Source organism: Mandrillus leucophaeus, unplaced genomic scaffold (assembly GCF_000951045.1).
Source record: "Mandrillus leucophaeus isolate KB7577 unplaced genomic scaffold, Mleu.le_1.0 Scaffold173, whole genome shotgun sequence".
Lineage (NCBI taxonomy): Eukaryota > Metazoa > Chordata > Mammalia > Primates > Cercopithecidae > Mandrillus > Mandrillus leucophaeus.
Window position 1 is genome coordinate 5,516,827 of NW_012101732.1, and position 17,319 is coordinate 5,534,145.

The 17,319-nt window shown below is 40.9% G+C and overlaps 1 protein-coding gene across 1 annotated transcript in view; it reads right to left on the bottom strand.

Annotated features, from left to right (window-relative positions):
• EFR3A (EFR3 homolog A (S. cerevisiae)) overlaps positions 1–16,133 on the bottom strand; it is a 111,561-nt gene extending 95,428 nt beyond the window's left edge. The window contains exon 1 of the mRNA XM_011977107.1: positions 15,906–16,133. Coding sequence (XP_011832497.1) covers positions 15,906–15,915 — 10 coding nt within the window. The 5' untranslated portion in view covers positions 15,916–16,133. The remainder of the gene's footprint in view (positions 1–15,905) is intronic.
• Between the last annotated feature and the right edge of the window lie 1,186 nt (positions 16,134–17,319).

A 17,319-nucleotide genomic window follows, 5' to 3' on the forward strand; every position in this document is an offset into this window, starting at 1 on the left:
TAAAGCTTTTCCACCCACAGTGCACTGTGCACTGAAGTTTCAGCTTACAATAACAAAGCACTCCGGTACAAGTATCACAAAACTGACAAGGAAAATAATGGAAATATTTTTACAAAACCTTTTACAAAATTCTAGCAGTAAATCCATCCCCAAGCAAAATCCAGTTTTAAAGCTAAGGCCAATTTTTATTTTGTAAAACTACGGTGAGAATCCTCTGTTGTACTGTAACTTCAGTATGCAGAAAAGTCCATTTACACTTTCCTGCACAGATTAAAATGCTTCTCACTACAGTAATCTGATACTGGAAGCTTTCAGGTTTTTAAACTTAAATATCATATATATATATATAATCCAGAAATAAATGTATCTTCCTTACAATTAAAAGGTTAAAAAGAACGGGGATTTCAGAGACTTTCGTTTTCACAAGTCTCCTAATACTTAGAAAAGTGTGAATCCTAATGAACCAAAATCTAGGGAGAAGAAAAGGTGGAGCATCTGAAAATTCACATTTGTTAAAAGTAACCGTCAGGTGATTTCCCAGGGATTTTGTTTAATGTAAAAATCAAGTATCTCCATATCCTTAAAACAGGTAATTTTTTTTTTTTTTTTTGAGACGGAGTCTTGCTTGTTGCCCAGGCTGGAGGGCGATCTCCGCTCACTGCAAGCTCTGCCTCCCGGGTTCAGGCCATTCTCCTGCCTCAGCCTCCCAAGTAGCTGGGACTATAGGCGCCTGCCACCACGCCCAGCTAATTTTTTTGTATTTTTAGTAGAGACGGGGTTTCACTGTTTAGCCAGGATGGTCTCTATTTCCTGACCTCATGATCTGCCTGCCTTGACCTCCCAAAGTGCTGGGATTACAGGCGTGAGCCACCGTGCCCAGCTAAACAGGTAAATTTTATGATATGCAAATTATATATCAATAAAGCTTTTTAAAAAAATCATTCATTTCCTTCTGTATACTTGCTGTGACCTTAATATGCATTAGTAATACTAAGGTCACAGTTTAAAATTCTACTAGCCTGTTGTCCAAAATGAAAAGCTGAATATGGAGGGAAAAAAAGATAGATTTGGGGCTCTCCGCAGATTTTTAGCTAAGCTTTTAGAAAAAAGAATCACTGACAAAGGACAGTGTCTGCTTAAACAAAGTAAGACACCACTGTTTAGAAAAACCCCTAAATCAAAAAATATTAGTTTGCTACCATTATGAGCATAAAGAATCTATCACAGGCCATGACTAGGATCTTTCTTAGCTAACCAAGTTGGTTTGAGTTACTTTAATTAAAAGTCCTCTAAATAATTCACAAATAGGATATGAGTTATCTCAGGCAAAATTTAAAACAGCTTTAAAACCCTAACTACATAAATTTTTTTAAAAAAATTATTTCCTCATTAGTCACAGAGCAACAAAAGTGTTAAATCTGTAGGAGTGTTTGTAACTTCCAAAATTATTTTTAGAGGAAATACATTTAATATACCAACAGCATTGATTCTTCTTATAGATTCCATAACACCCACAGCATCTATGCCATATGTTAGAGATTTTCATTTGAACTGAGATGATTACATTTTCTGATTAAACAGTAACTGAAAAGATAAGTAGCAGTCTAATTACGTATCTAAATAAAATATATATTTTAAGTGATTTCTCTATCCAACATTTGAAGATAGCAACACATAACACAGGATTTGCTGAGCAGGACTAGTTAAGTAAAATATTCAATTAAAAAATTATTCTACTAATGTAAACATTCAAAGTTCAATGCCTGATATATTCTCTCCAATCTTCCAACTAAAACCAAGAAACCCTAAACATTTTATATTCACTCTATACATTAAATTATAATAACACAAAGTCAAAAGCCTAAGACTTCTTTAAATTTTAACCTATTCTTTTTTTTTTTTTTTTTGAGACAGAGTCTCACTCTGTCACCCAGGCTGTAGTGCAGTGGTGTGATCTCGGCTCACTGCAACCTCCACCTTCCGGGTTCATGTAATTCTCCTGCTTCAGCCTCCTGAGTAGCTGGAATTACAGGCACACGCCACTACACCCAGTTAATTTTTGCATTTTTAGTAGAGACCGGGTTTCACCATGTTGGTCAGGCTTGTCTCAACTTCTTGACCTTGTGATCTGCCCACTTTTGCCTTCCAAAGTGCTGGGATTACAGGAGTGAGCCACTGCACCAGGCTCCTATTCTTTTAATTTATCACAAACACACAGTGTGGTCACAACACAAACAAGGTATTTTTATGTTAATCACATGCCTCTAAGAAGAAAATCAAATCTTTTCTAATCAATATTCTTAAATGGCTCATAAATCAAAATCTGATGCTACCCTAAGAATTCAATGTATTATCAACTGACAAAATTACCTCAAGTTCAAACATAAGGGTTACTACTACTGATGCATTGGAAAAAAAAACAAACCAACCAGTTTTTCTGTAGCACTATACACAAAGAACCTGGAAATCTGTATATATTTGTAGAATTCATTTTATTACTGAAACTATAAAAATAAACTTAATTTACTCTTACAAATTAAAAGAATCAATAGAAAATTATCTCACCTCTATGCAAATACTTAAAAGTGTTTAGCAGGGTTGAATTACTGTGCAATTTTAGATGAAAAAATTAAGAATGGTTGAAACAACTGCCAATTTTGGCAAAAGCAAAGCATCCAAACCACACTATTATACTCAATCCTCTCTAATCTTCTCTGAACCACTGTACAAAATACTTTTAAAATTGTTCATCCCTTAATCAGCAGGTTGCTGTACTCTATCAGGACAGGCTGAACAATATTTCTATGTTGCTGAAAAAAGAGAATAGAGCCTGTTTACTGTGTCAGACCAAGTAGATACCCAGAAATCAATGGATGGCGAGGAAAGGAGAACAGTATTCGCTGCATAAGGGGAAAGAAATCTTACTGAAAACTCCAAGAGCTGAGTGATACTCTCAGGTGACAGCTCAAGTCTCTAATGTCCCTCAGTCCCTTGTGTGAATAAAGCAGTTTCCCAGCAACTCTGCATAAGCATTACATCTGCTGCCTGCAAATCATTCAGTTGTTTCACAAATATACATTATTATGATTCTCAAGATGGCAAGGGGTTGATAAATTACTAACAGTTTAGTTCTATATTATTTATTTTAGCTTACATATGTGGAGCCACCCTAATTTCTACTTGCAAACTGCACAATTTACAGTTTACACCCTCTCACCCAATTATAATTTGACAATCACCTCCCCCAGCTAGAAAGCTGTGAAAAGATAGTTAAGGCCAGACGTATAGGACAGAACTGCCATGGATGAGACACAACAATTGTTCTTAAGTCCTAAAGCTTAAAAAAAATTGTTTCATAAATTACCTTTATTGTCATCGTAGCAGATCAAACTGTAAGAGACTGTCCAGTGTTTCTGTTTCTTGCTACATTGGAATATTCAAATGCTACTAAAAATAAGTGTGAGTCATTTGAGTCTTGCATAACTCTCATCCTGCAAACATTTGTTGCAATGGTATTTGTTTAAAAAATGACCCACCTGCTCCCTCTTCGGTTCCTGTGCCTCACTCCATCTTGAAATAAGCATGCTCCTTAAGAGTTTGCCCTCAGCTTCTTTGGCCTCTATACAACCTATCCTTTTGTAATTTTATGCACTATTATTCCTACAAACATAACCTGAATGTCTTTAAGGCACTATACTCATCATATCCTAAAATGGACTCATCTTCCATCTCAATTTCCCCAAACTGCTCCGCCTCCAAAAAGTCCCTGTAGCAAACCAGAACCATTCACCCATATGATAAAGCCAGAAACCTGAGTAAATCCTTACTCCCCTTTCTCCCTCAATCCTTTGATCCAAGTAATCCTATCAACTGTATTTCCTCAAAAGTGTAAACATTTGTTCACTGCAGTCCTTCCTACAACCACCATCCAAGTCCAGACCCCACCAATTAGACTACTGTATTTTAATAACCTCTAACTGCTCTCCCTCCAGCCTCACTTACATGTTTACATAGCAACCTGTGTTTCTTTTTTTAGTAACATCTATTACATTTCTTTGATTCACTCTATAAACATACATTGAATGTGTGCCATGGTCCAGACACTATACCAAAACTACAAACACAGCAGTAAAGGAAAGAAACCACAGGCCCTCTAAAGCTCTCTGTCTCATCAGTGTAACTACATGCTGCGCACCTTTCTTCCCCATCAGACCAAGCTCCATGAGGGCAGGGATGACGTCCTTGTTGGTGTCCATATGTCCTGTATGAGGATACCACTGTATCCTCAGTGTCCAGCATAATAAATGACACACAGTATTCAGTAAACATGTGAATAAAAGACAAAATTACCACGCGCATGTGTGCACACATACACAGCCTTAAATTCTTCACCTTCCCTAGCACTACTGTCTCATTACACTGCTTAACGGTTATTTCCACCTGCATAACTCATCTCAAACATTTTCCCCAAACCAGCATTTCTCCTTTGACCACTGTAGCTGTAGCATACTTTAAGGTACTCGGGTTTAGAAAGCTGTCCTCCACTCATCTTCCCCTTGCTCTCTTCTTCCAATCAGAGGTGCAGTCTCTCCCCTGGGCCCCCAATGGCACCATTCTAATCGTGCTTCCCATTCTCTGTGTTACAGCAATTTATACCCTTCTATAAATAAGGTAAACTTGTTGAAGCTAGGGACGGCTTCATTCACTTCTATATTCTCCAGCCAGCATTGCCTTACAAATGTAGGCCCAAAAATATTTGCTAAGAGAAATCCAATAGGAAAACAAGAAAAACTGAAAGAACATTTGTGAATCTAGGAACATATTGACAGTACCTATGACTGAAATGACTGCAGGAAGAGACCATAAAATCTCCAATCTTGGAGAGCATGAGAGCAAAACAGGTGAGGCACTATCAGCTAAATAGCTTTTATTTTTGCCTCTAGGTTCCCGAGCTACTGATTATAAAACAGCTTAAATTCTTGTCAGAGGGCATATTCTAATGTCTAATACTATAAACCTCAAACTTTTTAAAAGTAGCCAACATTATTTCCCTACTGAAACCAAATGCAGAATGTCACAAATAAAAGAGATAAAAATAAAGCTGCTTAACTATTCACAACAGCAAAGACATGGAATCAACCTAAATACCTATCAATGACAGACTGGGTAAAGAAAATATGGTGTATATATACCATGGAATACTATGCAGCCACAATAAAGAAGATCATATCTTTTGTGGAAGCAGATGGAGCTGGAGGCTATTATCATTAGCAAACTAACACAGGAACAGAAAACCAAACACCACGTTCTTATTTATAAGTGGGAGCCAAATGATGAGAACTCATGGACACAAAGAAGGGAACAATGGACACTGGGGCCTACTTGAGGGTGGCGAGTGGGAAAAGGGAAAGGAGCAGAAAAAATAACTACTGGGTGCTAGGCTTAGTACCTGGGTGCAATAATATTACCACAATATAATAATATTACAACAATCCCTGTGACATGAGTTTACCTATTAACTAACCTGTAAATGTGCCCGTGAACCTAAAATAAAAGTTAAAAAAAAAATAGAGCTGCTCCAGCTGAAGCTGGTCAGATAGAGAGGGCCACCTGCACAGTCTTGTCGGGATCCTTCCCATACAACAGCCCTTATTATGATTTGTGGAAGAAATCTTGAAAATCTGGCTCTAAAGGCAGTTCAAGCTTCCCTTGGGCCACCCTCACTGACTGTATGCATCAATGTGGGTCAAGAGCAACATGGAATCCTCAGAAACCAACAATGAGGATGCTGTGCCAGGGGAAGGAGCTTCTGTATAGGTATTAGAGATAGAACTGTCCTGAGGCAGATACCCCCATTATTGGAAGACCAAACAAAGAAGCAAGATGGAACTAAGGGAAAAGGGGTCATGACAAGTCACTTAAGTCTGCTTCCAATTTGAGTTGTGAAATGAAAAGTAATCGGACCTCTGAAATCCACATACTCCAGCCCAGCTAAGAAAACAGGAGAAGCCATAGGGACTTAGAGCCAGAATCTTAGGTGTTATATACATTTGCCCAGAGTGTCCTCCCTGCTATAGATGCCCTTCCAGAGCCAGCTGCAGCAGATGGTGGGATGATAATGCAAGAACTGATAACCTGCTGATTTCAACAACATGTTCATAAAGCATTTCCACCTCTAAAGCATAGTTACGCAAATTCTATTGTATCTAAATATCCGTAGGAGATATAATCTTCTCCATTTAGTGGGTTAAAAAGCTAATAAAATTATTTTTAATTAAGTTAATAAAACAATCTAAGTCAGATGTCATAAATGGGCCATTCCTTTAGCCTGGCACAGTACCTTCTGCAAAGTTTACGAGATTCCAGGAATTGACAATGCCAATCTTGGACACCTTACATTTCACTCGGCTCATCAGGAGTGAAATTCATTTAAAGTTAACTGTAACCACAGCAAGAGAACTTGGTAGTTAATTGCCAAGACAGCTGTTCAAAAACACCAATTAAATAGCGGGGATGTGAAGAGCACTTAGCATTATCCAGAAAACTACTGCAGCAGAAATACCCTGGAGTTCAGGTAATAACAATAAAAAGGTACAGCTGAATAACTCACCAACTAAGAATAAAAACAAAAGTAGCATTTAGGAGGACAGAATTCCTCTTAAAGACCACAAAGCAACGGCTTAATGCCTAATTTAAGAATACAGAAAACTCTTGATTCAGAAGTAAAATTAAAAAAAAAACAAAAACAAAAACCTGACTAGTGTTTCCTTCCTCCATAAAAATTAGAATCACACTATCTAATAACACCTAAAGTCAAAGAGCAAGAAATACATATGCAAAAGGGAGAAGACGATACTCTACATGGAAAGAAGAAAAATACTAGTTCCTGTTTGCTTTAGAATATACTTGAGAGCTGCCTCATTTCAAGAGCTGAATAAACCTGGCAAATACACATGATGAGAGAATTTTGACAAGTCTGACATATTAATGATAGGAGGAATTACCAACATTCATTTCGTGATCATACTCCCCTAGAACTGTATTCAATTCAACTCTACAACACAAGATCATTCAAAAAAAAAAAAAAAAAAACAGAAAAATAAAAACCTTTCAGTTCCCAATAAACTGAACCCCACATCATGACTCATCTCAACCTTTCAGGTTTTCATGATTTAAACCACCACTTAATAAGGCAGAAATTATTTCCTCTTCCTTTAAAAAAAAAAAAAAAAACAAGTGATAAGAAAAAAGCCCCATTCCTATTCCTGAACAATATAATCCGCCAGTGACTGCTCAAAGTCGTTCACAGATTTTTACATGATAGCAATCAGACAGCTAATGCACTGTTTTCCTAACCCACTATGGTCAAAACTACTAGACCGGAAACTCAAAGTTCTTTTCTACAGGCTAAAGAAAAACCAGCTCAATGCAGCATTTTAACATGTCATTTCAAGGTTTTGAAAAAAACTATAAAAAGTTTTATAAAATGTTGAATTATAAAAATGTTGAAAAAATTATGTTAAGCTGTAAAAACATCTTAAGAATCTTCTTCTCTGCTTGTAGAATGCTAACTGTAGAAGGAAAACACAAATTATAGGAAGAAAAAGGATAGATCCCCTAAGTGAAATTACTGTGTCAATGGTTTAAGAATTATTTGAGTATTTGATAATATATTGCTATATTGCTTTCCAAAAATGCTGTACCAATTTAAACTTCTGCCTTTTCTACTGTACTTCACTGCCTCTGCATGTTATTGTTAAGCCTTTTGGTAATCTAAGAGACCAAAAATACATTCTAACCACTTCGTAGTATTCGTAGTATTTTGCTTTCAGATTTGTACAAATGCTGTAAATAATAATTTTTTTCCTATTTGATATTAATTTTGAACCCTTCTTCATACTGTCAGCCATGGTTTCTATCATGCTTATCTCCCACCCCTTCCATGTGCCATTCAGGTTGTAGGAAGTACGTAGCTGTGAGCACACCCACCCAGGATTCAGATGAGCTGGGTGCTAGTACCACACCATTACCTAGCTGAATGACACAGTTAACCTATTGCTGGGCCTCAGAAAACATACTCCAAACTGAAGGCCTCAAAACCAAGTTTTTCTCTGGTCTTCTCCTGCCTTCCTGTCTCTCAGTCCCATTTTCTCCCAAGGCTAGCTACAGAAACCAGAATCACTCTTTCCCAAGGTGGGTTACAAAAACCAGAATCCTTTTTCCCCAAACCCAGTCATAAAACTGAAAAATATTACTCTATCTTTCCCTTGGTCTTTCTGTGTAAAAACTGATCATAAAGAAATTACCTGACCTATCTTGTTTGACTGTGGGTCACAAGACCCCAAGCCAGACAGGGTCCTGCTCCATACTCAGAAGAAAGGAATGCATGCTCAGAGAATGCAAGAAAAATCTAGATGGGCCTTGCTGAGTTTCCCCACTCAGTCTGTTAACGTTAGATCATTCGTATTTTGGCCAATATGTCCATACTTTGTTGAACCTAAGCATAAAAACGGGCATTTTCCCCTGTATCTTTGGGTCTTCACTCTGAAGGCTCCCGTGCATACAAATATTACATAAATTTGTATGCCTTGTCTCCAATTAATCTGCCTTCTGTCAGTTGATTTTTCAGTGAACCTTCAGAGGGCAAAAGGGAACTTTTTCCTTGGCCTCAAAATTACTTTGGTTTCACTTTCCCCTTAATGATTGGATAAAACGGCCTTTTAAGTTCAAATTCTATTCAATTTCATTTTTCCGTCTCTTAAAGTTCCTTCTCTGGTGATCCTGCAATTCTTAAACTAACTCTCTTCATAGATATCAATTTTAGAAAAGCCTTACTGAATATCCATCTATATATTATATAATACTTTAAAGATTTCAGTAGGCTAACAGAGAAGGTAAGAAAAAACAAGATAATGTTAAAAGGTTAGGGGGAAAACAGACAAAAAAGTAGAAAAAAGACATACTTATATTGGCATCATATATTTGGCAAATGATATTCTTCCACAACCTCAGTTAGGGTCCTTTTCTCAGAGAACTGCCACTGTGGTGATTCACTTCATTTTTCCATCTTAGTATGCCTTTGAATTTCTTCAAATTATATGCAAAACTTTGGGCAAGAATCTGCATTTTTCTGGGGAAGAATAATCATGGCTTTCATCAGATTCTCAAAAGGGTTCATTTAGCAAAAAAACTGAAGACTCCTTAACCTAGACAAACGACTCATGTCCTATCTTCCGGTCCACTCTTTCTTCTCTGAAGCAGTTGGGGGCCATATTGGGGTTTTCTGTGCCCTCCTCTTTATTTCTAAGACTGTCTGGGACTCCTTTCCTTCAATGGTACCAATAAAAACCTCTCTACTCTCACTATAGGATGAAGATTCATTCACTGCAATCCATCCCACCACAACAGACACACTGCAAATGATAACTGGATCATTCCACACCAGAGTCGAGCCACGTAATGAGTAAAATGTGGTTTCATCCTAAAAATCAGTATCTTATTTGACCCATGAAAAAAGGGCCTCTGCCCTGCAAAACACACAGGACTGTCTCTCCTTTTACAGGGGTGTGTGGGGGTGGGACAGTGCATGCGGTAGTGATAACTGAAAATCACTGCCCTAGAAAACCAGAGAATGTCTGGGCGCGGTGGCTCACGCCTGTAATCCCAGCACTTCGGGAGGCTGAGGCGTGCAGACTGCCTGAGCTCAGGAGTTCAAGACCATGCTGGGCAACATGGCAAAACCCCATCTCTACTCAAATACAAAACAATTAGCCAGGCGTGGTGGCACACACCTGTAGTCCCAGCTATTCAGGAGGCTGAGGCAGGAGAATAGCTTGAGCCCAGAAGGCGGAGGTTGCAGTGAGCCAAGATCGCACCACTGCACTCCAGCTTGGTCTAGAGTGAGACTCCATCTCAAAACACCAGAGAAAGATGGCTGCAGCTGTTTTTGCTTCAAGTTTCCCATTCCATGACACCTAAAGTTGGAGTCTAAGCAGACTGAGTTCCCCAGAAAGCTGGGCTTCCTTCCACCTTCCATCTGTCCAGCTACTCAGCTAGTATAGTTCTGGGAGGTGCTTAGAACTAACTAACTAGAAATCCTGAGATGGAAAACTACAGTACCAAAGGAGGGAACCTGCTCACCCTGGCTTCCTGAAGGAAACTGACAGTCAATCCCAGGTCAGGGTCCGGCAAGACTCTGCTGTACCCCAACAGACTGCTACTGACTGGATCAAGCCTACAAGCTACTTGGACCTCTGCACTGAGAAGGCAATGTCTGTGGAGCAGTCTGGGGACCCTGCATGGGAAAGCAGGTCAGGCTGTGGGCATAGTATGGTCTATAATATTTAAATATTTAAACTAGTGGTTCTCAACCAGGAACAATTTTGTCCCCCAGAGGACATTTGGCAATGTCTAGAGACACTGTTGGTTGTCACAAGCTTGGGGCAGGAAGGTTACTCCTGGCTTCCAGTTGGTAGAGGCCAAGGATGCTGTTAAATGTCCTACAGTGCATAGGACAGCCCCTGAAACCCCTAAACCTGTCCCAGACATCAATAGTGTAAAGACTGAAAACCCCTGATATGAACTATGATTTGCAGACCTCCATTTGTATTCTCGTCGCAGACCTCAAATATGGTACAGACAGGCCTGCAAAGAACACAATCACAAACTATATATATATATTTTTTCCTTTTTAGACACAGGTCTTACTCTGTTGCCCAGGCTGGAGTACAGTGGTGAGATCATAGCTCATTGCAGCCTCAGCCTCCTCGGCTCAAACAATCCTCCTGCCTCAGCCTCCAAGTAGCTAGGACTACAGGTATGTAACACCATACCTGACTAACTTTTCATTTTTCTGTAGAGGCAGGGTCTATGTTGCCCAGGTTGGTCTAGAACTCTTGGCCAAAAGCAATCCTCTTTTCTTGGCCTCCCAAAGTACTGGGGTCACAGGCGTGAGCCACTGCGCCTCGTCAAATTATAAAACTTTTATAACACTATCTTTATGAAAAAAAAAAAAGTTCCAGTTATGGTATCCAGAGAATAACTTATCTGACTCCAGTTACAATTCAATCCATTCTACACATAGGCCAGAAGGGTGTGGGGGAGCAAGGCGGATGAAGAGAGGTTGGTTAATAGGTAAATCATACAGTTAGATGGAGTAAGTTCTAACGTCTGATAACAGAGGAGGATGACTATAGTCAACAACAATGTACTGTATATTTCAAAGTAGCTAGAAGAGAGGACTTGAAATGTTCCCAACACACAGAAACGATAAACACTCAAAGTGATGGATACCCTAAATACCCTGACCTGATTATTACACACTGTATGAATATAACAAAATAACACAAGTACCCTACCCCATAAATGTGAAAATATTATGTATCAATTTAAAAATTTTTTAAAGATTCAATTATTAATTTATTCAACATTTACCAAGCGCCTATTATATAACCAGGCACAGTGTTAAGCAAAAGTAACAGTGTTAAACTGATGGGATCCCATTCAACTCCTGCCTGGCTCAGAGCACTACAGTATGAAAAAAGAGCTGGGACTTAGAGGTCAGACCCATCTAGTTGCAATCCCAGCTCTACCACTTACTGTCATTAGGAATGTTACTTACCTTTTCTGAACTTCAATCTCTCTATCTTCTAAAACAGGTCAAATAGGGCCTCCCTCAAAGTGCAAGAGTTAAATAAGATAAATCAGGTAAAGCACAAAGCATACTGCCTACCACACAATCAGTATTCAATAATTACTTCCTATTAGTAATAGCAAACTATAAGTCTTCATAAAGCAATCAAGAAGTTGGAAACTGCTACTAAGCCTATAAAAAGCCACTATAACTGCAATTGTGAGAGCACAGAAACCCCTCAAATGGCCGGGAGCGGTGGCTCACGCCTGTAATCCCAGCACTTTGGGAGGCCAAGGCAGGGAGATCACGAGGTCAGGAGATTGAGACCATCCTGGGTAAGATGGTGAAACCCCATCTCTACTAAAAACACAAAAAATTAGCCAGGCGTGGTGGCACATGCCTGTAGTCCCAGCTACTTGGGAGGCTGAGGCAGGAGAATGGCTTGAACCCGGGATTTGGAGGTTGCAGTGAGCAGAGATCGTGCCACTGCACTCCAGCCTGGGCGACAGAGCAAGACTCCGTCTTAAAAAAACCAAAAACCTCAAATTCTGGCTTTCTCTTTCTCCAGCATTATCTCCTACTACCTATATAATCTTTAATGCAGCTCCATGTCCCCATGAGTGGGGACAGACTGAAAGATGAGATCTGGGCAGCAAACAGGGCAGTGGCAAGCCAAAGGTCACTGCAAAAAAGAAAATTCATCAGCTACAGCTCTGGCAGGACACACAGGTGGTGGACAGAAGAAGGGAGGAAGGAAGGAGATGGGAGGGGAAGGGAGAAGGAAGCAAGGGGACGATGAGGAAAGGGGGGAAGAGGGGAAAAAAGGAGAGAAAGAATGAGAATATGAATGAACACAAAAGGCTAATAATCCAGTAATATGAAAGCGTAGGCCAAGTTTGCATGTAATGTGTCTCTAAAAGGAAAACACTTCAGTCAGCACTTTTACAATTCATTCTGCATTTCTTTCATAAAAATGAATTTAAAAATAAGTTAAATATCATCAGCGTCATCAAAAGAAAAACAAATATGGAGTAACCATATTATTACTACAGCCTGAGAAATTTGCCTAGACATCAACGTCAGTACCTAAACAAGAAAAGAAAGCATTCAACACACATAATCACTCAAAGTATAGTTTAACAGCAAACAACATTTGAGAGTTTTGGTTTTCCCTAGAAAATATAGAATAAATTCTCATATAATATGAAAGAGCACATTTTACTGGACCTGTTTTGAAGCAAGTTATCTGTGAACTCAGGAGCTACTTTCACATAAGGAGTTTACTAAAAGTTTAAGTTTGTGTCTATGTAAACAAGAATCTACTTAGCACACCAGTGGGATCTACAGCTTTTCCCAAGATTTCTGTCACAGGATGGAAGCAAAGGCATTCTTGTAAGTTCACGGAATGATTTAAATTTTGACCAAGCTTACATTTGTCTTAATGTAACGCAAGGGGAAAAAAAGGCTAAACTATCATCAATTTAGTGCTAGAGAAAAATTAATGTTACTATGCTCGCTGTGGTTACTGATTATAGGGTCCAGTTCTGTGTTCAAGTCATGGTTTTACTCCATAGAAACTCACAGAAGACTCAGCTTACCGATACACAAAATAAAATGATTAAGAAGCTTTTTAACAGTCCTTCCAACTCACATTCCGATTCAGAGTTTGAAAATCTTTAAAAGAGAATGCTTCTTAATGGTCCTTTGAATGGAGAATGAAATAAAGGCCTCTAGAAAAATGACGTGTCAAATTATAGGTTTACAGGTTTGAAATAGCATTCAGTGACATAGTCTTGAAATCTGTGCCTAAGGATTGTTTCAGACTACAGGCTTGTAACACGACCACAAAATTGTTTCTGAGTCCTGGCAGTTTCCTGTCAGGCATCCTTCCAGGTGGTTGCTTTCTCAGAGAGTCTATGGATCTCCAAAATAATTCCAGTGAAGTGGCTGTTAATATTCATGAGATATATCATTGCTTAGCCAGTGGGGTTACTGCATGCTCCACTGGATTCTAGTTATTAACAACAGTTTCCACGAGTACCAATATTCCAAATAAGCAACAAAATAGCTAAAGTAGAATAATTCTATGACTTACAGCAAGGGTTGCTCTCAGAATTGGAGAGTCTGAGAGACCACAGTGACCACCTCCAACCCCTTGATTTTAATTAAAACTCTTATGGATTAACTGGCCTGGGCTTATCACTGAGCCTCTCAACCATTTAACATTAAAACAACCAATCAAACAAAAACACTTAGCTTATCTGAGCATAGTTTTCCTCCTAAGAGCTGTGAACTTCCTCCTAAATTCCCTCAGAGAATAACAACTGTGCCATCTCTGTGTTGGATATATATTCTACAGACAGAATTTCAAAGAGATATTATTGTCCACTGCACTCTCCCAGCAATTCTGGCAGCTGTGACAGCCAAAGAAGAGAAAAGGCAAATATGAACACTATGCACCTCACACGGGTACCCCCAGTCAATCAATCCACGGCACACTTCTATTCAGTCATAAAAAATGTACCATGACAAATATTAACAATGACAGATAAAGCAAACATTAAACTTGTCTTCCAGTCAGGGCGTGAAATCTGCATTTTTAACTATGCAAACTCCACCATGGCCCATCCTAAAATCATTTTGCAGAGTAAACTAAACATTTCAAAAGAAACAAGTTTACTATATCCACTCTATGAAGCTAGATAACCCTAGAACATAACTAAAAATTTTATTTCACAGGATAATTTTGGCATGTTACCAATAAATTCTACTCGAAGCCTCAACTTTCAATAGGTGCTTACCTCCTCCCCTTTGGTTTCTCAGAAAATAAAAGATTAGCATAGCGCTAGTCTCCAATATTCACTGAATGACGTGAACATGAATTTAGAAGTAATAAACCGGCAGTAACAATGAAGATGATTGTAAATGATATTCTTCCAGCCAAAAGGAATAAAACAAATATAAACTGGACATATTTACTGGATACGAAGTCCAAGAACGTGAGTTAAGGACACACAGTGGTGTGTCAAGAAAACAAAATCCACAGTACCCACCTATGTATGAGGAGTTAAAAGTAATCTCTGCATTAGGACTAAAGATCTGCCACAGGAAAATCTTTAAATCTCAAGAAAATATTTAAATATCTTTGGTATCAATTTAAATTTAACATCCTTAAATATCAAGAAAACATCAATCTTTCTAATATCAAGAAATAACTCATCTTTTCCCACCGCTAGACGAAAAGGGCATTTGAGACTGACCTGGAAATTCAGTGTCCCATATGGCTACAAAAATAAGGACAACTAGAAGTAGTTATGAATTCTAGGAAATATATTCACAAGTGTGTAAAGATTCTACGGTATTGAACACTTAGTCAAAAGAGTCCTACTTGAATTCTCAAATCAATGACCAAGTTGCTTCCTCTCTACCCAAGATCAGGAGCTTCCCTAGTTTGCACATGTCCATATTGACCAGTGGATATAAAGTCACACTGCGATTATCTGGGTCATTTAAAAATAGGTCATTAGTAGTATGGTAGTATCGCGTCTGTCTAAAAATCCTCCAAGACCGAGTGACTTTTAAACTTTGGGGTGCCTTGGTAACCCCAGGGACGCTTATTAGATGTGCAGACTCCGGGGCCCAAACTCCAGACTCTAATTCCATGGGACTAGGGAGGGGCTCGGAACCAGTATTTTTAATCATCTGCCCGGGTGAACCCGAAGTGTCGTCCAAAAAGCCACACTCGAGGCGCCTCTGCCTAACAAGCTCCACTGAGGGCGCCGACTTCAGCCGCCCCGGCCGCGATACGGACGCCGTTAGGCTGTCGGGGGTCTGTCTGGGGGCCGCGGGAAGGGGCTCGGGGCCGGCGCGTCCGCTAGCGACGTCCGGCCCCTGAAGTGAGAAGGGACTGACAACGGCACCGCAGTTATTTTCAGTATTTCCATAAAGTCCCACGAAGCCGTGTGGCCGTGGGAAAAGGGCTTTAACTTTGAAATCCCACGGGTCTAGGTTACCACCAGCTCTGCCGTCTCCTAACAGCGCGTCCCAGCAGTTGCCTTAACGTTTGGGCCTCAGTTTCCCGATCCGTGCAACGGGCTCACGCCATCCCCGGAAGGCTGAGCGGAAACGAAACTAACTCCGCCGCTCGCAGGCACTTCCTGACTCTCCTCAGCGCGGCCCAGCCTCCCCAGCCGCCCCGGGAGGACGACCCAGCCGAAGCGCGTCGCGCAGGCGGCCGCCTCCTAACGCCCCCGGCCCTCGGCCGGCCACTCACGGGTAGGCATGGCGACCTCGACCGCGCTCGCCGCGGCACCGAGGCTCAGCGTGGTCGCGCAGGGAGCGCCGACGGCACCATGACGGCCGTTGCACGACCGCGGAGGCCGAGACGAGGCGAAGGGCGAAGGGCGGAGGGAGCGGACGCGGACCCCGCGGTCACGCAACCGAGCGGGCGACAGCTACCGCCGCCAGCCCGGTCCCCGCCGGGCGACGCGACGGACGACCCACGCCCGTTACGTCAGCGCGCCGCTGCCGTCCCGGCTCCGCCCCCGCGGACGGCCGGGCTCGGCCCAGGATCCCTTGTCTAGCGGGTGTACTGAGTGACTGGGGACAGCCACGTAGAACAACTTCGGGTGCTTTCTGTTGCCAAAGCCTGGTGACCTGAGTTGCATTCGTTTTCCTTGATCTCTATTTGGAGTACATCACTTTACGTTTGTGAGGATGATGGCTTTGAGCGCACGGAGTATCTGTGGGCTTTTTCTTTTGCAATCGGTTTAACTTGCAATGCGTTTTGCATACTCTGAAAGCATGGTTTATTTGAGATGCACTAAGGTCATTTGGGGTGATGGCTGCTCATTTTTTGAGAAGACAGAAAATGTAATTTCCTTTTGCTCTTGTGACTTTCAGAGCGACCTTACGCCTCAGGAGTTAGTCTCCTCTGGAGAGGGCAGGTACTGTGCACTTGGCTGAGCTACTCTTCTTGACTCTGGGTGTCATTAATAATTGAGATATCTAATAGTCACCAAGTTGAGCAGACACCGGGAGCCAGAGAGCTGAGCAACGCACGTACACTATGCTAGGCGCCATGGGCTGAGGACAGCCCATATGGAGATATAAAAGTCAACCGCAGAGGTCTAACACTGCCTTCCTCAAAGTGGGTCAGAGTGGTCCAGGATCGTTTTGTGCTTGGATCCCCTGGGGACCTGTTGTAAAGCAGATTCCTAGGTGCTGAACCAAACCTACGAACACATATACAGATGATTTAAATACAATTTTAATTTTGAGAAATTTTGTCCTAAAAAGTAGCGCTAACATTCAGATTAAGAAATGATATTGTGCAGTACTGGGAGGAGAAGATGAAGAAGATGAAGATCAGAGCCAGGAAGCGCTGAGGAGAAATTAGTCTTGGCTTGAGGTGGACTTGGAAGAAAGCAGAATTTGAATTAGCAAAGCCTAAGGGAGACCTGAAAGAGGCTGGAGAGAGGGCGGAGGGTAATTTAGAGTGAGTCACAGCAGCTGGGGAGAGGAGAGTGCGTACTGTACCTATAAAAGAGACTGTCCAGCGGGGCACGGTGGCTCACGCCTGTAATCCTAACACTTTGGGAGACCGAGGCCGGCGGTAGGCGGATCACCTGGGGTCGGGAGTTCAAGATCAGCCTGGCCAACATGGCGAAACCCTGTCTCTACTAAAA